Raw genomic sequence first — 26,603 nt, 5'->3', positions numbered from 1 at the left:
ATACTCAGGTAGTCGTGATCAGAAAGTTCACTTTCTCCATGGGATAAAAGGGATGCATTTTAAGCTAGTCAACCAAGACACATCAACTCCAATACGTTTTTGAAAATTCATGTATTAAACCATTCCGTAAGCTGAAAATAACAAAACATGATGCTATCTGGTGGCTACATTGTTTCAGCATTGTTTTTAAATCAACTGAAACAGCATTTAGCAGTGAAAAAAAAACAAACCACAAAAAAAACCCCAACAGGTAAAAGACAGCACAATTTAGCATTACAATGGTGAAGACCTGGATAGTGTTGTCCTGCATTGAGACACTGATGCTTCTAGTAGCAGCATGTCTAACAAATCTCAGTGACACCACGCAGGCAGCAGTGGTGGAACAGGATGATGGGAATACGGGGCACTGTCTGCCTGTGCTCCAGGCCCCGAGGTAAGGAGTAAACGCGTGCCATTCACCAGTACTCCTTCTGCCACCTGAACTCAGAACCTAAAACCTGTCTTCCAGAGGAAACGACTTCTGATTTTCAGAGAAAGGTTACAGGGAGAGGACTGCAGATGTGAGAGAGATGTCATTTCCACTAAACTCCTGGGAAAGGATAAATTAGGATATTTACCTAATTTATCCAAATTTGTCATTTGGATATTAAATATGAAGAATGTGGGTGCGGGGCCTGGTGTAAGCAATCTTCCACTGCCGTTAGTGTGCTGCAGTTTTGTAGCTGCAGCTGGAAGGGCAAAATGGCAGAGCAGATTGCTTGCAGAGCTAAAAATTATCTCATTCAGAAAAATGTTAGCTTGCTGTCACATGCATTGTCATTAATAAGAAAAAAAATGGAATCACACTGCTTTTGTATTGCAGAATACAAAGAAAAACTCAGTATTTCTCCAAGTATAAGAACGCAAAGTACCAAATCAGAGAACATGATAAAGACCTGAACTTCAGTATATATACATTGAAAATTCAGCCTGCAGCTAAAAGAATAGTTTATAATCCAGGCAAAGGAAACTTGAGTGACTTCACTTCTCAGATAAACCAATTAAAGGTTACTGCCTGATTTCTAGATAGCAGCAGAATATAGTCACTGACAGGGCACTTATCAAGAAGCTTAGTTAAACAAACAAACAAAAATAAACACACGCAAACCCACACAACCCAAACCAACAACTTGGAAATCCTAGGTTTAGATACAAGCCTGAAATTCTACCTAGTATTGTTCATAGATGCTTGGTGCCAGCATGACAAAAGCAGTAAAATCTGTTTGGAATAGTGAAATGCTATTCTGAACAGCTTCTCTGAGTTAAGTGCTTTCCACTACCAGACAGCACACAAACCATTGTCTGAAGCAGAAAAGATGTAGCTCATGAAGGCAAACAGGCACTTAGAAGAAAAAAAAAAGAAAAAAAAAAAAAAAGAGAGAAACTCTGGCTTGGGAAGAACAAAAATTTATCAGTTTTCCTGAAAGCTGTCTAGAGGCAGGGAATTCCAGATTAGGGAAAAGTTCACAAAGTTTCAGAGTTTGGCTAATACATGTTCTGTGTTGCTTAGATGCAAAAATAGATGACGAGAATCTTGGACAAACCAAACTGAACGCAAAACAAAAGCAAAAATAATCAAAGACACAGTTTCTGTGAAGCCTTGAAAGCCATATCTGGACATTTCACTTAATTTCAGCAGCCACAAAAGCAGATAAAACTGTATTAAAAATGTCCATCATTTAATTCTTATACAGAACTCTTGAACATGCTGTGCCAAAGACAACTGTTTGAACTGGGTCATCCCACACAATACAATGGGAAAAACAACAGTTTCCTTTTTGAAAAGTTATTTTATTCATGTCTTGGTAAGTTTAGGGGGCACATGTGTAGATCTCCCCGCCTCATCCCTCTCCGAACAAGCCTTCTGCTCTCAGAGAAGGTTGCAAATGATCAAGACAAGGGAAGAATGATGCTGATCGTCTCACCCAGCTCTCCATAGACATGAGTTCACAAGAGAGGCAGCCACGCAGCTTCCTCAGACATTAGTAAAGACTTTTGATCTTTCTTTGAAGGAACTTTTCTCAGGATATTTAAAAGTCTGTGGTTTATTTCCATGTGTAGAGAAAAGCAACGCTGAGGAGCACACTCCCACACAAAGAACTGTCTCAACAAAGCTATGCTTGTCAGAAACACCCTTGGAGAAAATTAATATACACCCACTTTGAAGGTAAATATTTTTATTCGGGTAGTCCTCGCTGCGGTCTTTGCTGTCTACTTAGCGACTCAGGGATGTATGGCGCTCCATGCAATACCAAGCAGATCAAAAAAGAGTAAGATGGAAACAGAGATGGCCGTGAGGCCAAGTTAGGCTCTTGGATACCTGAACCAGTTACTAAGGAGTAACAAGTTAACTTACACTAGATGATACACACTGGATAATTGCTGCTTATGCCAACTTCTACTTCTATTGCTGATAACATGTGCGAAGTGCTTTAGCTCTGTTTACTGCTTTTTGCTTATAATGACAGCTTATTCTGTGTTTGCCACAAGCACCAAGCATAGAGAGAATTACAGACATGCACCAAGTACACAATTCTTTAAAATGTTAAACGTGTATATAAACAAACGCACACAGACATACACTGAAATACAAGAAATAGCATTAGTTTATTCCTCCTCTGTTGCCCACAGCTATTATAGCTAATAATACCATTACACTATACCATTACACTGTATTTCTTCAATTAGGCTCTGTTTGGAGAGTTGTGATTATAGGCTGCTTTTAAAATGTCTTTACACCACACTACCAGCACATTCAGGGCACACAAGAACATGGTTTGTCACAAGCACTTCTTTCCAGAGAAAGGAAGGACCATCTTACAGAAACTGTACTGGCCACTGAAGTCGTATTTGCACACACACGTGATTATGTGCAGGGGAAGTTAATCGCAAAAATCAGAGATGCAAGAATTTCATTTAGTAAACGCCTAGCAGGAATGGGGACAGCAAAACCCAGAGCCATAGATCTTGTTTCTCTGTGGCAATGGGGCCACGCACTTGGTCTATCCAGGAGTCCCTTCTCAACTACCACCAATTCCAATCAAGCCAGAGAGCAGAAAGACAATGAATGACACTTCTGCAAAGTCAGGAAAAGTGGGGCCTGCAGAAAGAGACTGCCCCTGCGGAAAACATGAGATGTGGGGTTCAGCATCAGCCACAGCAGCTGCTGCCTTCGCCTCAGTGCTCTCCTGGGAGCATGGAAAGCTGCAAATTTGCAAACGGCAGAGGATGCAGCAGGAACGTGGGGTTGTTCTGGTGGCCCACCCCAGAGAAGGTGGGGAACTGGGAGAAAAGCAAAGGGAAAGAAGAGGGAAGCAGGTCTGTTAACACTAAGGGTATGTAGATAACCTAAGATACAGATCTATAGAAAACAGCTCCATTAATACCTCTTCACTTTCTTCATTCTTTGTTTGCTTTCTACCCCCCGCTTTTTTTTTTTTTTAATACACTTTGTTATGTATACTGCAGTACTTAAGCTAAATTGGAGCTGAAATTTCTTGCTGTATAAATAACTACAGTCCAGCTAATTTCAGGATATGTAGGAAAAAGGATGAGATAGATAAAAAATAACTAAGATAGGAACGTTTTCTTTTCATGTAGCACTATTTCCAATTTTCACTTTGGCTAATGCTGTAATTACAGAATAATTATACACTGGAGCCAAAATTACAGCAGCTGAATATTAAGTATTAAGCCACAATCACTGTATTAAATAATGTTAACTGGTTTTTATGTTCATAAAAAGTGAGGAAATTCTACGCTTGGAAAGCAAATTCATTTAGTTAAAATTGGAACAGCTGAATTTTATTTCAGTGTACTATATTAATAAAACTGTCAAAACAGACATTCGCAAGATTCACGTTTTTAATTGACAAACATAATACGGCGTTGTGCAATTTGCCATGTCAAACACTTTGAACCTCATGTTATAGTAACATTTTGTCACATGCATCAAAAATCTCTCTTGCACTAATCTTCATACAGATTCTATTTTCAGGGTGTAACTAAATTAAAGAGTTAAACATTTTACTTTACAAAGAAAAATTAAAAATAAAACCGAAGCAAACAGAGAAAAAGCCCCCCATGGTAATCTTTCAGAAACACTTCAGTGTGATTGCATAAAAATCCCCTCAACCCTCAATTCCCAGAAGCAGAAAGTTAAAGAAATTCCAGCTATTTTACTTTTAATTATGATTCCTCCTCAAACTTTTGAACCCATGAAAGCATGGGATTATCCTAGAGCTGTCTCACTGCAGCAGCATGTTCAAGATAGGGTGCACATACAACTCCAGTCATCCTCCCCCTAAAACCAAAATTCACATTCTGCTCTTGTGGCACGTGGAGCACCTCACTGAGAAGATAAATCACTTCTAACAAATCCACTAACCTACTTAGTACATAAACTGGGTATGTGTACGTGATACATATACTGTAGTTTTCTAAGACTACCATCAACGTGGTGTCAACCAGCAAGAAGCTCAAGTTACCCTGGGAATTTTCACCATTGTAAACATGACCTGGAAGACCTGAATCACAAAATCACACACCAATACTAAAATGACAGACAACTGACATAGATGGGCTCATCGTAAGGACCCAGTAAAAACTTCCCAAACTCCAGTCCTTCTGAAGAAGACTAATACTGTACAGATCTCCTACACAAAATGGACTTTGGAAAATATTCGCTAACCACAGTCATTACATATGTGCAAAATGCTACAGCAGGGGAATGGGGAGGAGGAGACAACAGATGGTGGAAGTTTCACAACACCTTCACCATCAGCAGCGTAACATGACAATTCTCTAATATGCTTCAAAAGGCATCACGTTGCCTAAGAACAGGCTGCCTGTCTCCAGGGGACAAGAAACCTGACTCATGGGCAGAAGAGCACAAACCATGACCACCACAAAAATGACACCCAACTCTCACCCATGCAGTTTTCCTGTCTAGGAGTGTTTACATCCTCTGTCAAGTCCAGATTTTCCTCCCATCCAAGTAATTCCTCTTCTGAACAATGACAGCATTGTTCCTGCAGGACTCATGAGGTCTTCAAAGACCAAGAGTTGAAAAGAACCCAGGACAGGGAAACAGACTTCTGTTCTGTATTGCTCTCACTTGACTCCCTGTGACTGCATGCCAACGGATGGATCAGGCTAAGCAGGTAAGCACTCCTGCACCAGTTTTCCCAGATAAACAGTTTAATCTTGCAGTTTCCATGCCAAGATGGGAACACTTATTCCAGAGTCTCTGGGTGACGTACTCATTCAGGGAAAGAAGTCTCTTCTCATCCATTGCCCAGCCTATGTACCAAAACAGCACAAGAGTCTACTGTGAATAAGAGCACAGCCCGATGAGATAATCAGCCGTGGTACAACAGAACGTGCTTCTGGACAGAGGCCACTGTAAATGGTTTTCAAGGAAAATGCTGAAGCAGCCTGCCCAAAAGGAAGGGCTGTATTTGTGGAAGTGGTGCCAAAGTACCACAAAGCACAGCATTCTCCACTTGGGAAGGTTGAAAGTCCTAACAACTGAGAAACACATTCTGTCAGAAGGCATCAGTTCAAGAAAAGGCTGAATGATCCCGTGAGATGGCCAAATCCTGGGATTCTAATTAATAAGACAAGGTTTTCATCTCTTCCTGTTGCTGAGCATGGATCAGCTGCTGGCCCACAGGCCAAAACCGGACTACAGAAAGAGGACAAGACAAACCTGCTGCTTTCTCTGGCAGAGGACAGGATGTGGACGCTTGCCAAAATCCCCGTCCTGTGCCTGCACACTGCCTACCTGGTACACAACCACAGAAGAAAGCAAAAGAAGAGGGACAGTGGATTCATTTCTCCATAGGCAGGTATGTGAGGCACCAAGTTGAACACGATGCTTCACAGAAGCTGTTCTACATGGGAATGGAAGAAATGCCCTGTAACCCTGTACCTAAGGTGAGAACACCCTTTTCTTGCCCAAAAGCACATTCACAGTGATGGACAGAGGGCTCCATGCCTCTTTCCAGAAGAGACTACGTGTTTTTGTGCTCTCCCATTACACTGGCATACTGAGCAATAGCATCTCAACTCCATCTGAAGGACAGCCTGCTGGCAGGGGGCTGTGTATTTCATCAAATCAAAAGCATTGTCATATCCCTTTAAGAGATGTTTTAAAACAGAAAGACATAATTCCTTACTTAGTCACGGATTTTTGGAAGAAACATCAAGTTCTCAACCATTCAGGATCCTTACCCTGGGATTAAGAGAAGATTTGGTCCTGTGAGGGATTTTCTTAGCTCATAAGTCAATCACTAACTAAAGAGAAAATACTAAAGGGAAAAATAGATGGAAAAATAATGGATGCCTCTTAAAACCCTACGGTGTCTGTGGTGAAGTCATCTTTGAAGGATATTTCAGTCTTTCCCACAAAAGTGCAGGGATTTCTGAACCACCTGCTTGTTCACTGCTGCCAAAGAGACAAATGCAGTTTCATCTCCTTCAGAATATGATTGAGAGGGTGGAGACCAAGTTAACATCATAGAAACATTTGGTCATTTATTCATCTGGCTCTTCAGGAAAGTATATTTTGATCCCTCAGATTACTTGCTCATCGCTAAGGAAAAGAAAATGTCTCCTTTATATGCACAAAGCTCTTTAGAAAACAGAACAAGAAAAAAACTATAAAGAGAACGAAAACATGAACACTAAGAATAGATACAAACTTTGCTGAGTATGCTACCTGCAGTAATTTGATGTACCAGCATGTTTTAACGTAAGCCACCCTTGCTCCATTTTAAAACTGGGACCAGTCTACCAAGCTGCACTGAATCTGGCAAGCCTCAGAGTCATCATCTTGCAACTTCAATCAAGATACTGCTGCAAAATCTTCAGTAAAACAGACACCTCGTAGCATGACTCAAAACACAGTACTGCAGAACACAGACCTCATGCTTCCATGAGCACACTTACAGGCAGTAAAGGTCAAAAAACACAGCTAAAAGCTTGGTTTGTCAGCCAGTGTCCTATGGTGCACAAAGTACAAGCACAGTTCTGTGGTCCAGTCCAGGGACTCACCTGAATTAAATATCCACTGCATGCTTGTTTGTGATGTCAGATGTGACTCTGAGATTGGGGTGGTCCCTTTCAATCTTCTTTTATTTTGATACAACCAGATCATACCCCCATCATATACATATATAGATCATAGACATCATACAAAAATGCTGATAAGCATCCTTGTTTCTTCTGGTCACACAGCAACAAGCCCTGCTGTGTATCAATCGATCCAGATCATAGATGCAAGGCATGCTGGCTCCACCATATCTTATCATCTGCTTTCTTCGTTCTTAGCAGTTATTGACTTCTTTCTAAAGGTATCTTACATTGCCATCCTTCTCGGTGGTACAAAGAAACAGATCTTAAATTAGCTCCTCTACAGAAGTTTGCCACAAAATGCCACAGTCCATACTCCAGGAGAAACCACAGAAATTCTGTTCATGAACTACACAACTGCTACTACAAACAGGGACAATTCCTTATCCCTTTTTTGCAAGCTACCTTTCTTGTATACCCCTTCCATCTAAGCTGGTTGTCTGTGCTATGCCACTTAGAGCAGTACCAACACAGCTTTGGTATCCCAGGCCTAGAATTAGTGTGGTACTGATGGCCCAATGTACCAAATCACTGTAGCCCCTTTTTATCGTAAGCTTGGTTAACAGCATAGCATGTCCACCAGTATTTAAAAGAAAAAATAAAAGAAAAACAGACTCAAAATCACTATGAAAAATACTCCCACTCACTCAAACTAAAATAAGCTTTAGACAAAGACACAGAAAAGATTGACCGGTAAATTTATTTATTAAAGCTGTTTAGCAAATGCATCTTCTTATCAGCTTACTGAAAAGTACTTAACTTCCTTTCTTTTATAGGAAAATGAAAGTAGCATAGCAGAAAAAGAACTGCTTAAATTGATAAAGCACAAGGACCAAGAGCCTATTGTTCTGAATTGATTTTCTTTGCTCATGACCAAGATGCAAATTAATGCACGATGATAAGATGACTACTCTTGTGTCTTTACTCAAAGAAAGCCCTAATTCTCACCTTGTGTGGTTCTTCTATGTGTGTGTTTATGCAGTGTATATGAAGTTACAGATTTCATGTGCAGAAAATTGCATTAGCATCAGATAACATGCAGACAGCTTCATGTACGACAGCTTCTAATTCAGAACTCAGAAAGAATGGGTATTTGGCTTCTTGTCTCTTTTACATCAGGCACTAATCCAAACTGATATTAAAATCAATTGAGCAAATAAGAAATATTCCACCTTCCTCCAAATCTGTTATTGCTACATCCCGTGACCACCTCATTAGTACTAACATCATTATGCAAAAAGATAATGCTTTAGACAGTAAGAATGCCAGTCAATGTACAGGCAGTAGGAAAGCTTAAATAAATCAACAGAGAGCTAGCATGCTAATAAGGCAGCCCACTAATACCAGGGTGTTTGTGCCTCTTTTGTCAGGTACATTCAAATAATAATTAAAAAGCGCTTAAAGCACAAACTTAGTATGCGTACACTTAGTATGCTTTAAGCCATACGTTTAGTAGGCCACTCCAATCTTAAATCATTCATGTTAACTGTTAAATCTGATAAATATTTGCATCAGCAGGTTTAATAGTAGACACCGGCATTCAGAAAGGCCAGAACAGAACACAAGTGGAGCGCAGGTAATGACTGCTCTACAAGAAAAGAAAAATCAACTTGGATATTTTGCAAAGGCACTGTCTCCACAGGAGGGTGACCTCCTCGGCAGGCCAGCTGGCCTTCTCAGGCACTGAGTGCCTTTTGTCAGGGCAATAAAGACTGATCTACCTGATCAAGGAGCCAGCAGCACAGGTTCAAAGACAATCACTGCTAGCACTCCTCAGCTGTGAAAACTGTGCATGGCACGCGGCTTTGAAGCCCTGAGCACATGTGTAATGTAAGAGAAAAACAGGGGGCGGGCATCCGTCTTGTCAAGACTGCTGAAACTAGTGGCCTTTCAAGTTCAGGATCCTGCTTCCAGGTGCAGCCAACTGGAAAAAGACTTGAAAAGGTACAAACCTCTTTGTTATGCACCTGTTCCACTTCCCTTCAGCAAGAAATGTCACGTTGACACTTGTCACAAGCCTGACAGCAGCTTGATGTCCAATTGAGCCTGCTGTGCACCTGGCACATAAGGGGAAAAATGGAAGAACTTCTTGGACTACTTGTGCATTTCACTGGACCCTACACTTGTGGCATCAAAGGGCACAAGTTCCTGGACAAGCTCAAGTGACTTCACGTTATTTAATTTTCACAGCTCCTGCATCCGATCTTACAATTGCTAGCCATAAACCCACAAGTGAGAGCCAAGCAGCCATTCACATTTTGTGCTGAAAGGAAACCAATGGTTTTGTTCCAAAGTAGAAATATTCTGCAAGCAAAATGCAAAAAAGTGAATAAGCCAAATAAGCAGACCACAATGAAACAAGTGACAGTAAACTAAATGATAAAATTGTAGAATCATTCAGGTTGGAAAAGACCTTCAAGATGATAAAGTCCAACCTAACGTAATTACTAAGTGCCATCACTAAACGATGACCCTTAGTGCCACTTCGGGTCATAGAATGATTTATGTTGGAAAAGACCTTCAAGAAAGAAAAGACCTTCACTTCTTCCTTCATGTCAGATGCGTAGGTTCTGTAATTTATGAGATAATTCCAAAGTTATCCTGTGTTGTCTGTCAGCCATCAATACCAAGGGGTTTTGGCTGAACTGCAGTTTGAGAGACAGATGCTGTGACCATTTCTACAATGGCAACAAACTACTAAATGTTAGAACTAGTCATATAGATGTATGCAGATTGCAAGCATTAAGACTTGAACAGGTGTATCCTTCAGGAAATATATCAACTTTTCTGGCAAGTCTTTGTAGTTTCCTGGAGCCAAGGATCATAACAGGACAGGATGAGCACCGTTTTAAGCTAAGCACTATCAGGCCCCATCTCTGCCTGACTGCTATAAACAGCTCCCAGTTTCCTACATGCACCCTAACAAGCCCCATCCTAACACAAGGTTGTTGAAGCAAACAAAACAGGTATCTCAGAGCACTCAGAGCACAAGCCTGCCATGCCTTGGTTTTGGGAAACTGGGAGAAACAAGTTCTCATACAAAAAACAAGCTATTAGGAGTGCTTCAGATTAGACTAGAAGAGATTTCCTTCAGCATTATAGGAAATTTCACTTGCTTTTCTTGTAGTATTTTTGATATATTTTCCCCACTCTCAATCACCATAGCATTCAGCGGAAAATGACCATGGATAAAGCATGCAGTCACAGGTTTAAGATTTACCTTCAGAACCTGGCTGAAGGGGGAGCTCTGGAAGAACTTTCTTGGCCACGGATTTGGGAGGCCAAAAGGCAGCACAATCATTTCCTGCCTACCACAGGTCACAACAATTTTCTGGAGAAAATCACTGATTCAAGTCAAACATCTGCTGTTGAGCTCAAGCCTTTCTTTCCTTGTTCTTTCCAAAGAAATGCCCAATATGCTTTCCACAAAAGAACTTCCAGCAATTAGCCTCACACTTAAATATGAAAAAAAAAGTGCTTTGTTTGTATCTGGAATGCGTGTGATTTCACCTTTCAACCACATGATTGGGCTTTTGCCTGCCAGACTGTATCCATGACCACACCACAATCTTCCTGCAGAGGTGGACTATAATCCATTCATACCTTAATCTTAGCGGCGACAAACAAAACAGAGTTCCTGAGGTTAATCAATATTTGTACAGCGTTAGTCATTTATCTGTAAAGGCATTACAGTGTATTTGTTTAACAGTGGCACTTCAAAGGGGCCAAGCTAGGCAGGGTCTCCCTTGGCTAGGTACAAACACCTGTATGACACCCTCATAGCTTAGCACCAAAGTAGAATTTTCCCCCTCCTAAATGGGATATTTGGTCTGCAGTGGTGTGTACAGTACTGCTGCTGAAGCTGCTGCCTTTGCAAGTGTTATTGCAAGCACTATTCCTTTGCAAGTGTTATTGCAAACAAGGGATTCTTCTAGGTGCACAGGACCAGTTAAGACTTGCTCCACTACAGCTCCGCATTCAGTAAGGATCGCAGTCCAGTCCTGTTGGTTCAGGCCAGGTTGTCAGCTCCTCTCAAAAGACAAAGAGCCAAGTGTGGGAGGGAACGCTACCAGTCTGGGGGGAGTAATACCCACCATAAATTAGGTTAATAGTTTCATATTCTCTTATAGGTAAAATATTTATCTTTTTTTTTTTTTTTTCCCCATCTTCCTTCAGCTTCAGAGAGAAAGGAACCATGCGTTCCAGAAGTAACAGTGCAGAAAGTCCAACCAGACCAAAGCTGTTACAGCAAAGGCCAAAAGGCCACCACAAAGAAGAGACAGGTTACAGTGGGAAAGGAAATGTGCAAAGAAAGCTGAAGGAGAAGGACGACGCACCCCAAGCCAGCACCATCCTAAGAAGCCCTAAGGCTGAGAAAAAAGAAAGTTCTTTCAAGAAAAGAGAGGATCTCTCTCGTGATGACTTGCTATTTCTTCTTAGTGTCCTCGAGGGTGAATTACAGGTGACATTGTCTTACTTTGTTTTCCAAGTTAAAATGTTCTAATGACATATTTTCTGTTTTATTTCCTCCACTTTACTGCAAACGTATGCTGCTCTCCTGTTAGGGAAACACCCTACCTAATTCTACCTAATTTGCTGCATGAGGACAAATACAAACTGCCAAGCATGTAGGAACATTAGGAACAGCTATAAGCACAAAAAGATATCTTTACACCTCCCCTCCATGCAAATTTATTCACGTGTCTTTATCACACTGAAACATACATGATCATTCACAATGGATCATGTAATTCTCAAAGCAGAGAACTCACAGACCTTTCCTATTATGCTGCCTTGTTCTAAGTATTTTGATTACAAAATATTTGCATTGCAAAAATTATACGGAGAACACTGTAGAGACTTTAAATGTCTGTTACCCAATTATTTCTTATCTTCCTTCTCCGATGAAGTCATAAGCATCAGTCAGTATGTGTCAGGTCACCAGAAGTAGCTCACTCAACAGTGTTCTAACAGCTTTTGTTAGCGTATCAAAATATCCATTTTATTTCCCATAATATACAGAAAAAGTATTGGGCGCCACTCAGCCCACAAGATACTGGATTTTGAAGAAAGAGATTTTTTTCTATCTGGAAAAGGAGCCAGCTGCCAAGTGGCAAATGATGCCCATCCTGGCCAAACATAATTTCAGGAAGCGGGAGCCGGATTTCCAGCGAGGAGGGAGGAGGTATTTCTGTGGCAGACTGATTGCACAGAGGTAGTGACAGCTACTTGAAACTGCTCACAAGCAGAGAGACAAGCAAACTGGCCAAAGCAGCATCAATGCTTGCCTAACATGTTTGCAGAGTTTACTGCCTAGACGGTGCCAGGTAATTCCATTCTGAACATACGCATACGGATTTACATAACACATGACAATAGAAGTACCTAACAGAGCACGCATGCATCATGAGTGTTTTTGATAGATTTTGTACCAATCTCTGAGGGTGCGGTTTTCTACAGAGCATTTCACTATAGGAATGGAGCAATTTATGTGTTTGTGTAATATTTTTGTCTCCTGCTCACTTGCTGTTTCTAAATTTACATTTAAATTCAGATGTCATACACTTACCCAAAACAGTCCCCTTTTCCACTCAAAAAAAAAAAAAGACACGTACATGTTTATATATATGCATGTGTGTGTGTGTGTATATTTATACATATACAAAACCCACATCAACAGACACACTTCAGTTCTTAAGATTTAAAACTGGAACAGAATGAAATCAGAAACTTGAAAACAATGAGCCTGACATAAAAATTTTAAATTGTGATATTCAAAAGAAAGTATCCTAAATTAAAGAAGTGGGAAGTCATTTTTTAATTCCTCATTTTCCTCCTCCAGGAATGTCAAGCCAAATCTCTACAGATCATCTGACAATCCCGCTCTAATTAAGTTCCAAAGTTAGATTCCATTACCCTCTCATTTCAGACTTAAGGTGTACAAAGACCACTCTTCAAGTTTTTCTCTGCCATGATATGGATTAGAAATTGATTTTTTTTTTTAAACACAGCCACAAATAAGGATGTAGAAGTGCTCCTGCTTACAACAGTCAGACCAAAATTATTAACATCTCCTGATAAACCTCTCTTTCTGATCTCCTTCCAGGAGTCAAGTGTCCTTGGTTTTGTTTTTAGCCGAGATTGTTGCAAGCGATGGCTGTTTGAGAGAGCTGATGTGCTTGTCAGCGTAATGGAGGCAGGGGGCAACCTCCACCACCAGGGGATGCAGGAGAAGCAGCTGGGCACAGCCCTAAGGGAGTTGGTGACCTGAGCCAGTTTGTCCCCCAGTGGAAACACTGAGATGAGCAGATATTCTCATAAAATAACATGATTTTTGGAAGCATGACTTCAAGACAAATAGCACAGTATTTACAGCACATATTCAGTCTAACTTAACGTCTGTGAGTTCCTAACTTTATAGTAAAGAAGTGTTTTTGTTGTTGTTGTTTGTTTTTTAAAGGGCAGAGAGAATCTATAGCCCATTTCTAATCCTGCAAACACATACAGTATGTTTCTCCAGCATGGATTTACAGAGCAATGCCATAAAATAGGAAGAAGTTATGTGCACCTGCTAGACTGTGCAACCAGTTCTAAAATACACACAAGGAAGAACATATGGAGAGTATACCTGATAACATATTATATCCACTCTTTGGTAACAGGGTGCCATCAGATGTAAGATTACGAAAACAAATGCAGTGACATGAAAAAAGGAAAAATATAGTGCACATTTTTAGGTTGTACTTTTTAAAACGACATGATTTTTGGATATTAGATGGCACCACTTTCTGTTAATGCTCACCTTTTAAAATGCTTGTACTTTAGCATGCGTTCACAACTTGAGAATGCCATTATAGCAGTTAGTTGCAAGAAACTTGATGCTTTCAAGGTTGCTTGTTACCTGAGAGCATGTACATGAGGGTATGCACATCTACAAATCTGTAAGTACAGAAGGCACAATCTAATACATGCATGTACACATACATACACATGCACACAGACCCCTAATGTCAGCTTTGCAGGCAATTAATCTTGTTTTAAAGAACTGCCATTATTGCATGGTTTTGGAATGTGTTTTGTGAAAGGTCACATCCCCTGCACCATATACATCCCTGCCCTCAGCACGCAAACATGCTCAGTGCAACAACAGATGTAGGCTACTCCAGGCTGGTTTAATCTACAAAAGCCACCCTTGCATCCAAACCATACATTATATGCAACACTTTTAGGCCTCCAGAACCACACTAACATCTTGTACTAGAAATTAAAAATCATCTTCTAAGGCCACAAGTCACTTTTTTTCCCAGAAGTTTTGTACTGTGAATGCAACACATTAGTCCTCACATGGCATTTCAGTCTCACTGCTAACAAGGTACTGAAGCATCAGCATCAGTGAGGGTTCTGAAAATCCACTGCAGGACTCATAAAAGAAAAAGACCAATGCTTCCCTCATGATTTACCTGTCTTCATGTTACTATTTTGGGGCACTTTACATATGTAGCATTCTTCAGTTTTTTAGTTTTCTTAAAATCAAAAGTAGAAAGCATCCAACTAACCAGTAAATACACAAATGCAGTGTAACAAAATAAAACCTTATATTGTCTTTCTGCAGGCTCAGGATGAAGTTATTGGAGTACTTAAGGCTGAAAAAATTGACTTGGCTTTGCTTGAAGCTCAATACGGTTTTGTTACTCCCAAGAAGGTATTAGAGGCCCTCCAGCGAGATGCTATTCAAACAAAGGCTGCACAATGGCAAGAAGATATCTATGAAAAGCCTATGGGAGAGGTATGAACTGTACTACTGACATTTAACCATAATTAAATTCATAGAATAATAGAATCATTTAGGTTGGAAAAGATCTCCAAGATCATCAAGTCCAACTGTTAACCTAGCACTGCCAAGTCTACCCCTAAGCCACGTCCCTTAGCACCGCATCTACATGTCTTTTGAATACCTCCAGGGATGGTGACTCAACCACTCCCCTGGGGAGCCTGTTCCAATGCCTCAAACCAATTTGAACAAATTCAACAGCAAAGATCTCACTGACCTTAGGGGAAGAAAGCTCTAAACCTAAAATCTATCATGAGTGTAAATGGGTCCACTAATAAAAACAGGTAGCTAATGATGCCTCCGTATACTGCACCCGAAGGGCTACAAACACAGATATGTTTATGTCTACCTCAAACTTCAGTAATCAGCCTTCTGGTTTTGACACTCTCCCCACACACTTAGAGCCCTTTATCCAAATCCAGCACTCCTACAGACTGGTAGCTCTTCATTAGCCTCACGGAGGTCATGCCACCAGTGGCTGATAAGGACACATGCTGCAGTAATGTCACACCGTCTGCCTTTATGCATCCCAGCTCCCACTAACTCTACAGGAATTGCAGGTATGCATGATTGGGCTGAGTAATGAATTGTCATTAGAAATTTCACCCAAGCAGAAATCTAATATGCTCACAATATACCTAGGTAGTACTTGAATTTCTCTGTAACAGAAGCCATACTTTCTGGACGTTACATGGATTTCATTTCTGCCCGCAATGCAAGTCACTGGATAATATAGGCCCTACTTATCAATGCTGTTTTTTTTTCCCCAAATAAGAATTCCCAGCATCTCCAGTTGAATTTAGGCTTTTTTTTTTTTTTTTTTTAATATGTTGCTCACTACAGATAATCATCCTAAAAAGAAAGTAGAAATTCTGAATAAAAGTCTTCTACCAAGTGTTTTCCAAGGTTCCTGAAGAGAATCATACCTAAGGATACAGGGTTCACTTCAGAGAAAATTGTCAGGCAAAGGTCAGCACTCATTTCAGAGGCTGAGAGGTTAAACTCTTCTGGCTATAATCTGAAACAGATAAAGTTCAACTGTAGAGGTTAATTTATTTTAGAACGTTGTGGCATTATGTCACAGAAACTTTGAGCGCAAATGGAAATGATTTGAAGAGAAGTCCAAAAGAGTTTGAAAACATAAGTTCAGTCTGTTACTTTACATAAGTTTCTACACGCTTTTTCCCCTCTTGCACTTAATGGCAGAGAAAGGATTTCTAACACCACTGGATTTGGCAATTCCAAAAGATGAAGGTAAACATCCTATGAGCAACTGAAAGTACAGAAAGACCACTAGCAGATACAAAATCTTGGTAAAACAAAGGATGCCATAACTGGCAGGTATTTCACATTTTCAGTTTTAAACCCCCTAAATTAAGTACAAGACATTTTATTTTTGCTTGGATTTTTTTTTCAGATGTTTATAAAAAACAAGGGAGGAGTAGAAGCAGTCACAAAGTATGGGAAAGGACCATTTCATCTTCCCCATGCCACCACAACCACGTACCTTTGTCTTTGCCCCCAAATTGCTACTGATTCAGTGCCGCTACAGCATGTTTCCCTTTCTTTTAGCAGTTAAGTGTTGTAGCCTGCAACATAAAGAATCTTCCCAAAACTCAACTGAAGACACAGTGAATTTCAGAACGCATCTAAGATTACTGGCCCTTTAGCATCCTGTCACAACTCACTCATTTGTCCTAAACGTTATGAAGTTTCTTGGCAAATTTGTTAAGGACTAAATAGCGGTAAAATTTGGTGACTGGACAGCTTTACTCAATAGCAACAGGATTCACAGGTGAAGTCTAACAAAATAGGAAACTGCAGAATTCCTTTGCAAAAGTTACGTGGATTGTGATAGTTCAAAACCATGTCTTCCCCATCTATGAGAAAGGTGGTTTTCTGAAAGCAGAGGGTTTCTCAGTCAAATGTGCTCTACAGCTATTTCTTTTTACAACCTAACAAGTGCCAGATAAGCTTACATATTCCACACAGTTCAGGATACAATAAATTGCTTAATGTTTAAAGGGGCATAAGAGAAAGGCAAAAAGACTTTCTTTGTTTTTGCTTCTGCCTGACATATAAAGGCCTGAAAAGGTTTTCCATCTTTGCGTGCTTTATAAATTTAGATGATTGAGTCAGTTATTCATGAAAAACTCTGGCTTCAGATCAACTGCCACTTCTCTGGAATAGAAAGCAAATGGTATTCAACATTATAGTAAATCCTGCAAAAGAACCATTTTCCCAGATTCAAACAACAACAAGAAAGAAACAAAAATGTCAAAAAACACCTCAGAGAATGGTGATGTAGGAAGAGAAGAAAGCAAAGAGGCACAAAGAGGCAGATACTGCAGAATTAACAGTGTCTTCTCTCAAGTTTCAAACCCTCATGGAATTAGAAAGATAATTCTGGTTTATGACCGTCCCCAGTCTGCAATTAGACAGTCAGAGATAAAAACTGTGGGACCTTACTGCTTGAAATTAGGTGAACAAGATCTCCTACCACTTTGAGATCTTCTCTAAAAGCAGCAAAATTAGAGGAAAACCTATATTCTGTATCAGTCAAGGAAAATTCAAAAGGGAATCCATTTTTAACACCAAGGAGCTTGAGGAATGAAGTATTCTCATCATCTTTTTACCAAAGGATATCTGACTGCATCCTCACAATGTCTGACAAGTGTTGGTCACAACTTTCAAGCGAAGACAGTGGTAGGTCACCAATAGGGTACAGTCATAGGAAGAGATGCTGACAACATCAATGGCATTCAGGAAAAGGAGACCGATACATCTGCATGGAAATTTGGCTCACTTAGGGCTGAAAAAGACAAGGGAAGAACTGCTCCCATAATCACCCACAATCATAAACCCAGGATTATACATTTATACACACACAAAGACCATGAGGATATTATTAACAGGAGTAATATTTCACTAAACTTTGGATAAAGAAATGTAACTAGCTTGGATTTTATTCTGGCCAAGTGCCAAACACAAAACAGTCCAAAGAGAAAGACAGAAAGTTCAGTTCCAACGTAATGAATACGAGACGCACCATCTTATTTTGACTTCAGACACAAGTCAGTGGCAAAATGTTTTTAAACTATTAAATTCCTGTGAATTTTTAGCATGCTGAACTATTCACAGTTACGTAAGACCATGCCTCCAATTTTCCATTGCATTGTACAGTATGTTCAAGTATTAATTCTAGCAAAAAGCCCATATGGTGAGCGAGAACAAAACAACAAATCACTTAATTAAGATTTTATCACTCTAGTTTTCCACAGAAGACATTCATACTGCTGCTTATTAGTCCTCTTGGTGTGTTTTAGCCAAGAACTGTATATGCTGAGTAAATGTGTGTGCATATGTATAAATGGACATTTTAGCATGTGCACATTTAGCATTTGGACAGAGTAATTTGAGGAACAAGTGGTTGCTGGAGAACGCTCCCGTGAGAGGATCTTGTGCTAGCAGGGGTTCACACGACTTCTCCCTCTTCTCTGCTGGATATGTGGGAGTCAGCCACACGATCTCATGGGGGAAATGCCAGTCAAATTTGCTCCCTAGGGACATGCCCTTAGCGCAAAAGGACACCACAGAGCTTCCCAGCACATCACACAGAAGCGCAGCAACTCAGCACCAAACCTTTGCTCGTTGATCCCCCAGAGAGGGAGAGGCACGTTGCACAACATGGCACACCAAGATCACACGGACAAATGCCCGTACCCATTACGTGGCTTACAGCCAGTTCTCAAGGGTCTGTGTTAATCACGGTGAGCTGTCTCTCCAACTCTCTTTTCTGATATCGGCCTCTACTAGGAGAGAGACCCAGCTTCTCCTCCTTTCTCTCTAGAGTGTAATCCCAAACTCTCATCTTCACTTTGTCCCCAGCCGCAACACTCCCCCACCAACTGTGCCTGTACACAGCAGAAACAATTTGACAAAAATCCAAAATGCATTTTCTAATTTGAGCAACAGAAGCAAACTGCAACATGAAAGGTGGTTTTGATGCAGCAGTTTAGGTATTTGCCTTTCTCACCCTTTCATGTATGCAACTCTGCTCAGGACTCTGCTGTTCTTTTACCCACTTCCAAACTCATGTCACCACCCTGCCTTGAACACACACCTCACCCATCCCAACCACCAGTCTGCAACCCAAACTGCTAATCTCATCGCTGCCAAAAGCACAACTGCAAAGTGAAAGGCACTGGCACTGCTCACTGCAAAACAAAAGCCTGGAGTTCCTACCATTCTTCTTGAAATTAGTTAATACTGCTTGAAGTAAGCTCTTGCAGCCACTCAACAAATGCTCTAGAGCAAATTAAATATCCTGAACCCATAAAAAAACACTGGCAGGTCCCACATCCTTCACACCCAACTCCGCAGAAGCAGAAATATTTTCTGTTTGGTTAATGTTGTTTGCATTGATTAGTTCGACTATTCCTCATCTCCATCAAGCATTTTTTATGATGGGAAACAGGAGTTATCTGATTTATGACCAACTTTTAGCCAGAAATGTCACTTTATTTTCTTGTGATAGCAATTTACACATCCCCTCAGATTCTCACATGTGCTTTTGAATCAGTGGTCCCATCTACATAAACGTGTGACTTCATTTTCTTAACCCTACCCATGCAGGCTAAAAAATAAATTTTGCAGCCTACCAAAATAAATTATAACTTCACACCTTTGCCTTATTCCCTCACCTGACCTCACATTGAGGGCTGAGACCGGCAAACATTGTCATGCATTCGTATCAATTTAAGCAAGACAAGGCCACAGCTGCAAACAGCACCACCACAGAACATCCTCAAAAAGCAGACGGCAGGTTGCTTTCAGAGGACAGCAAACATTCACCTGGAAGTGTGGCCACTAAAACCACGAGGAGCAGAAACTCAGGTGAAGGTGCTTCGTGCATCTGTGCAACAGCTGATCCAAAACCTCCCTCTGAAATCTCGGAGGGGGAGGAAGGTCGATAAAACACAGTGAACATTTTCTCTCCCTGTCTGGTAAACTAGTAGCTGAATAAAAGATTTCAAAATTTGAAATTCTCCCTTCTGGTGGAAGAAGAATGTGCAGAAGTCAAAACCAGCCAGTTTTCTTCAGCTTGGCCTTTTAAGGCAATTCAGTTTTCAACCCCTCTTGAGACACAGAAACACATGTGACGTGGAAAACACAGCCAAGATACTGGAAGAGGTGGCACTTCTTTGCTGAGAAAGCTTGCATATTCAAGGGTTTTGATAAGAAACGTTTTCCCTAAAGATGTCCTACTTCAGATTCATGATTCTGGAAAGCATTGACCTTGCGGGAGTAAAAGTGCATTAACTCCCAGTGAACAGGATAGGGGCATGGGAAGTCTTAAACTGCTGTAATACCACCAGAAACAGCTGAGAAGGACAGTCACAGATTTCTTTACGTATTTAGATCATGCGTGAAATCAGCTCAGGTGTGTTGCAACAGCAATGACCGACGTCACACGCAGAAAGAAAAGGCCATTTTCAAAATGAGCAGTCATGGAATACTCTGGACTCAAACCACCTTCAGGGTCTTGTCAACAGTTCTCATTTCCTTATTCATGTCAGCATCACCAAAAAATAAAATAAAATAGGAAAAACAAGAGAATATATAACACTTAAAAAGAGGCTGAAGTAAGCAGGGACTCAGAAGCCCCTGTGGAAGTTGAGGATGTTCTCAGTCCTTACAGAAACACAAGTTTAGGTATTCTGGTCCTCCCTGTCATTGCTTTTATCAGCCAAACTGTGGATAACCATGAAGATACAATGATTAATCATACTATTTGGAATTACATTTCCTAAAATAAGCAGTGGCCCTAAGAATCTGAAGCCCCACCGCGTCTTGCGGCACTTGAAATTCCTTGTGGGGGAAATGTCGGAGAACCCGAACCAGTCTTGCTTCCCACACTGCCCATTTGTGAATTCTTGCCTATTAATAGAGTGAAATACTGCAAAACAGCTCAACCTACTAGAATAGACTGTGGTTAAAAGAAGCCAATGCTGGGCTTTGAACTGAAAATTTCTTTTTTCCAAAAAGGCTACAAGGATTCCCTTATTGACCTAATCAGGAAGGCAGTCTCCTCAGAGGAAAAGGAATGAGCAGTGAACAAAAATTTTCACAAATAAAGGTTCTTCCCAGGTCTTTAGATGGCTTCCAGTAATCCCTCCTCAAAGTTCAGCTAGATCAGTAATGCCTAAGGAGGAAAACCCCTTCTGGTTTCATACACGAATGCTTGCATAACTTTGTCACATACTGAATTCAAGATTATGATGGAATCCTCAAAATGATAGTTTTCTCTCACTCTGGGTAAATCATTTTGTTCAACAGCATAACAGTTATGCTGATACTTCTATGGTTTAGAAAAACTAAAAATGATTACCAAAGCTAAAAGAGATTATTTAAAATTAAAATACCACTCCATAATAATATTAGATGCTCAGCAGAAATCCTTGGGGATGGGGAAGGAGTCTGATGTTCAAAGTGTCCTATAAAGGTCCCATCTGCAAGGCAAACCCATTCACAGCTTGAAATACGAGGAACAAAATAGGAAATGCCCCCTATTTACTTACTTACTCCCTTCCTTAAGCGATTATTTCTAAGAAGTATGTGCATTTCTTTGACACAATCCCACTGTTAAATTTATAAACAAAGGAGACAGGACTGTTTTCCATTCTTGGTTCTGTCACACATTTGCTGTGAAACCAGAGGAAAACTGCTTTCTGATCTACCTCTCTACCCTACAGAGACCATTCAATACTCTCATTTCCTACAGAGCTACAGATAAGATTGCTCCTTCTGTTCAACCAAAAGTAGAGCTACTTCTATGTGAAACAGAGGCTTCTGCTGAGCCATCTGTTTCTCTACCAGAATGATCAATGAGAAAAAGCACAGCTTGGGAACAGCAACTGCTAATTAGGAGTTGTTTAGGATCACTCGTGACAGGAGAAGGTGACTGAGGGTCCTGCAGAACAGTACCTTAACTAATTTCACTAATTCGTCAGAATCACATTGACAGAATTAAATCACCTTTTCCAAACAAATACCAAAGGATGCAATCATCAGGTTATTAAACGCACTTTACATTATTAAGCCTCCCTTAAAATCTTTTATTGATGAAAGCCTGAGCAAGTAAGAGCTTCAAAAGACTTCAGGACTTTTTGCTATTTTTTTTGTAGCTTGATAAAGTTGTAGAGAAACAGAAAGAAACCCACAGACGAATGCTGGAGCAACTTCTAATGGTAGAAAAATCACACAGACAGACTCTGTATGAACTAGAGGAAGAGAAGAGAAAGCACAGTGAGTTCATGGAAAAAAGTGATGAGTTTACAAGCCTACTGGAACAGGAACGTGAAAGGTAAGGTTACCTCTTGCCATAATACTAAGAAATACCTGCAATTTATCATTTATCAGAGAAAATGTCTATGGACCTGTCCGCCTTCTGCATCCACTAAAAATCAGGAATATTTGCCGAGTCGTACTTTGAGAGTTCAGCTATAAAACCATGACTAATTTCTCCTAGCAGTGGTGTAGGTCAGCAGGTTGGCAGATTCTTCAGCTTTCTTTGAGAGCAACAGGTATGTTACACTACAGCACAAGGAGATGCACAAATGCGTTAAAAATTACAACCACATAAAGCTGGTGAGCCTTTCAGCATGATTAAGATGTTCAGTGTGCACTACAGCATGTGAGTAGCAAAATATGAAATCAGGTATGCAGCCTACAATGGCAGAAGAAAGTCATGAGGAAAGGTAGGTGTTTGGACAGATCGCAGAAATACGGAGAGAAGATGCAAAGGCAAGGGGTATTTTCAAAGTTTTCCATAAATTAGGTTGCTGTACCAGGACTTGCATAAAAACCGTAAATAGAACTTTTTTTATATTTTCAAACAGCAATTCTCAGAAGGATTTATAAAAATTGAATGTCATTTACTGTCTTTAAAATGTTGAACTGCGACTTTGTTGAATTTGCATTAAAAATAAGGGGGGGTGGGAATCAAAGAGTTTCCTATTCCCTGGCTAGCGACTCCAGAAGATAGGAGAATATTGTTTCTGTTTCCTTTCGCTGAGGAACAGCTTCCAGATGGAAATGTTTGGGTGTGAGAACGTCAAGCCTATTCTAAACTCACATTATGCATAGATAATTCTTCCTCTGCTTCGCCTGCGTAACATCATGTTCCATGTATTTTGGCAGCACTCGCTACTTACACCCTTCCCACTACACCTCTCTCCTTCAGGTCTATCAAAGATAGCGCATATGGTTCCCACTGAGTACACAGCCATATTTATGGATTGCAATCAAAGAGGCTGGGGGAAAAAAATCCTTTGCTTCTCTGAAACATGTCTACTGACGTAGGCAAGCACAAGCACACACAGGAAGGCACACGCAGCCACCCCACAAAGTGCAAAAGCCACGTTTCTCTTTAAGAACTGTTTTTGTGAGACATCATTATATCAGCACCCAAAGCCTGAGATGAACCCAGGTTTTCATCTATGCTGTCTTTTCCTCAAAAACTAGCAGACACTCATGTCTTAGAGACAGAGCTAAACAACCACGGTTGCTAAATGTGGCAAGAGGTTACATCAGACACATGTGCTCACACAGCCTGAAAAGCTGCACAGAAGGAAAGGCTAAGTGTCATGATCTTTGTTTTTTTTTTTTCTTGTTAAAACAAGGTAGACGCAGGACTAAAACTCTATTCCTGGCCCCTCCTTCATATTGCCCTAGAAGAAGACCATAAAACATTTACCACTATTATCTGCAACATTTAGTCTATCAGCCTGGAAAAATGAAAACAAAAAAAAATAATACTGAGGTGCCTAATGAGACCTTAGAGGATGTAATAATAGATTTCAGATTAAGTCTCAATTTTTGTATTTTCTTTGGAGGACTTATTTCATGTGGAAAACCTTAAGGGGGTGTGATGTCACATATTGAGCTGATTCCAAAATGTTTGCCAAGTAATGTCGCCATCAAGATCTCCACGCAATTGCCTGCCATACCATTAAAAAAAAAAAAAAAAAAAAAAAAAAAGCTCAGCAAGTTAAGGCACAGCTCCTTCTCCATCAGCCTGTATGACTTGACATTGAGAATATATACACCCATACAAAGCAAAGTGACCTCTTCTTCCCTTTCAAAAACCTTAGTTTAATTGTAAATCTTCTCAGGATGTATATTTTGCTCTTGGCTTATGTGAGTAAATGGGAAGTGTCATCTATAAAGCAATGACAATGAATTTTTTCTTCCCCTTCCTTCAATTCCACCTAAAAGTAAATGTTACAGAAGAGCTGTAAGCATTTTTCAAAGAATTCTTTTTTTTTTTTTCCTTTTTTACAAGAAACAGTATTCTCTCCTGTAAGTGTGGAAAGGTATATAACATTTCTAACAAGATTTCAATTTCAATGCAAAATCCTGACCTTTCATTCAATTAGTCAAAAAAGTGTTTTACTTTATGAAAGAGCAAGGCTTCAGTATATGCTAAAGATAACTCTGAAGAGCGCAGAATGCATGCAAGCCAAACAACGTACCTGAGTAACGAAGGATTTTGTGATCAACATGGAAAACTTACATGTTATGGGACAGTGATGCTGAAGCACTGAGAACTACTGTTGATTGTAAGAATAAAGAAACTATGAGCTCTTGCATATCAATTGATATATTTTCAAATAAGGAGGAGGGAAAGCATTTGTTCTTTCTTATGTATGCGCTCAGGGAGAATAAAACTGATGAATTTTTAAATGAAAACTTTAGTGACAAACTGATTTACCAGATGATCACTCACGTTTTGAAAAATCTAGATAATCTAGATAATGGGTCTTCCAAGTTGAAAAGTCTCGATCTCCCTAGGTTCGTCTCAATAGGGAATTAATTTCTTCGAATTTGGGAGAGGAAAAAAGGCCATTTTGAATATCTAATTTGCTTAGCAACAGACATTTACCAGCAAAACAATGATATAGCTATTCCACTATCATTACACTTATTCATCTTAAGTCATATATAGTTCAAAAGTGTAGTGACAAACCCGTATCAAGCATAGAACAGTCCTGTGGAGAAAAGGAGGCCAATGTGCAGTGGGCAGTTAACACAAGTCTTTCCTGCACTTTAGCATGAGTTGTACTCTCTATGTGTGCAGATCAGACAGGAAAAGACAAATTGCCATGCACGGTAGTGTGCTAGAGCTAAGTCTACTAGATTCCATAAAGGGAAATCCTACTGTATCGCTGGAGCCCAAATAAACAGCAGCACCCAAACTTAGCATCACAAGAGCTCACACAAACATAAACCTCCAGAGGCTAGAAACACGAAATGCACCTGAAGAGGCAGGACATAAAAGCCACTGAGCCTGTTTAGAAATTCTTGTATTTTACAGGGGGAAGGCGGGGAAGGCAGGGTAAAACAGGATAGGATTAAGGACTAGGAAGAATACTTGCTTTGTCTTTCTCACAGCTACAGAACTAAAATTTGGCTCCATGTTCTCTTTTCTCCCTGACTTGTTCCTCAGTCCTTCCCACTTGTCATTTCATTTCTCCTTTTCCTCACACCTCACTTTTGCCATTTAATTTTACATCAATTGCATGTTCAGTGCTAACAACATTGAAAGAACTGCAGTGTTTACAAGCAAGGATCTATTCCAAGATTAAATGTCTGCAATCAATTAATGTAATCCAATGCTCAATGATGACACTTGGAAAGAAAAAATATGCTGGAAAGTATGAATGAAACTAGAAGGTCTTCCAGATAGGTATGCTCCCAGTTTGAAAACATCTCATATGCATGGAAGTGCTTGTATGTTTACATATTACTCCTTACCCCACAGAACAAGACAAACCAACCAAACAAAAAAACAACACAAACAAACAAAAAACAATGTAGTAAAATGATCAGCACTTACATCATCCTTTTCCTCTGCAAATATCAAGGAGTTTTAAATGTTATGTTAGCACAGTCATTCCCCATTTTTCGGATATGGAAAGGAAATGAAGATATGAGTGGAAGAAACCTCTCCCTGCTCAGTGTACCTGAATGGTTAGACTGGAGAAAAGGAAGAAATCTCCCAAGGTATCTGCGTGCCCCGTCTTCAAACCTTCTATGTACTATAGCTAGTATGTTGATTCTCAACTACAACAAAAGGTAAAACTTCATTACGAATATATACTGGTTAAATATGTGACTGTTGTTATACAGGGCAGGAAAAAATAGCAATTTGCTAATGAGCATGAACAGTGTAAATAAACGAGTAAATAGATTTTAAAGGCAGTTACTATAACTTGCTCAGAGGAATTCAAATATCAGCATGAAACTTATCAGGTTGGTATAACAGCAATTAGTAAGATCTTTAGTTAATGGATCATCTACTGAGAGAGATGATTTTTTACTCAAACGCAAGAAAGTCATCATAAATTCTTGTTTTAGAACTGAATTCATACTCACAAAGGTCAGATAGAGAATGTAGTCCACAAAGAAGAAAACAATTGTTTAAAAATAAGATAATCCCTACATATTATAAAATGAAATCTACACCTTTTGCTCCAAACAAGTAAAAAATAGAACCAAACCAGCCAACCAAACTCTACTCCACTGCATCAGACAT

At 40.0% G+C, this 26,603-nt stretch overlaps 3 protein-coding genes across 8 annotated transcripts in view; 1 reads left to right on the top strand and 2 right to left on the bottom strand.

Moving 5' to 3' along the window:
• The window catches only part of TOMM70 (translocase of outer mitochondrial membrane 70), a 286,607-nt gene that overhangs the window by 122,838 nt on the left and 137,166 nt on the right, over window positions 1-26,603 (bottom strand). Inside the window, exon 15 of one of the 3 annotated variants that reach the window (XM_068695925.1) lies at window positions 9,126-9,230. The exons of the other annotated variants lie outside the window; for them this stretch is intronic. The gene's annotated coding sequence lies outside the window, so the exon portion shown is untranslated. The remainder of the gene's footprint in view (window positions 1-9,125; window positions 9,231-26,603) is intronic. 3 annotated transcript variants of the gene reach the window in all.
• Window positions 1-26,603, bottom strand: part of CMSS1 (cms1 ribosomal small subunit homolog) — a 231,255-nt gene that overhangs the window by 136,667 nt on the left and 67,985 nt on the right. The window lies entirely within an intron of this gene.
• The window catches only part of FILIP1L (filamin A interacting protein 1 like), an 81,414-nt gene continuing 66,164 nt past the window's right edge, over window positions 11,354-26,603 (top strand). For all 3 annotated transcript variants that reach the window (XM_068695830.1, XM_068695822.1, XM_068695840.1), the window contains exons 1-3: window positions 11,354-11,635; window positions 14,786-14,959; window positions 22,192-22,370. In XM_068695830.1, coding sequence (XP_068551931.1) covers window positions 11,369-11,635; window positions 14,786-14,959; window positions 22,192-22,370 — 620 coding nt within the window. In that variant the 5' untranslated portion in view covers window positions 11,354-11,368. The remainder of the gene's footprint in view (window positions 11,636-14,785; window positions 14,960-22,191; window positions 22,371-26,603) is intronic.

The sequence above is a fragment of the Anas acuta genome, chromosome 1 (genome assembly GCF_963932015.1).
Source record: "Anas acuta chromosome 1, bAnaAcu1.1, whole genome shotgun sequence".
In the NCBI taxonomy this organism is placed as follows: Eukaryota; Metazoa; Chordata; class Aves; order Anseriformes; family Anatidae; genus Anas; species Anas acuta.
Note: the sequence above shows the minus strand (reverse complement) of the source record. Positions and strands in the feature narration are given on the sequence as shown.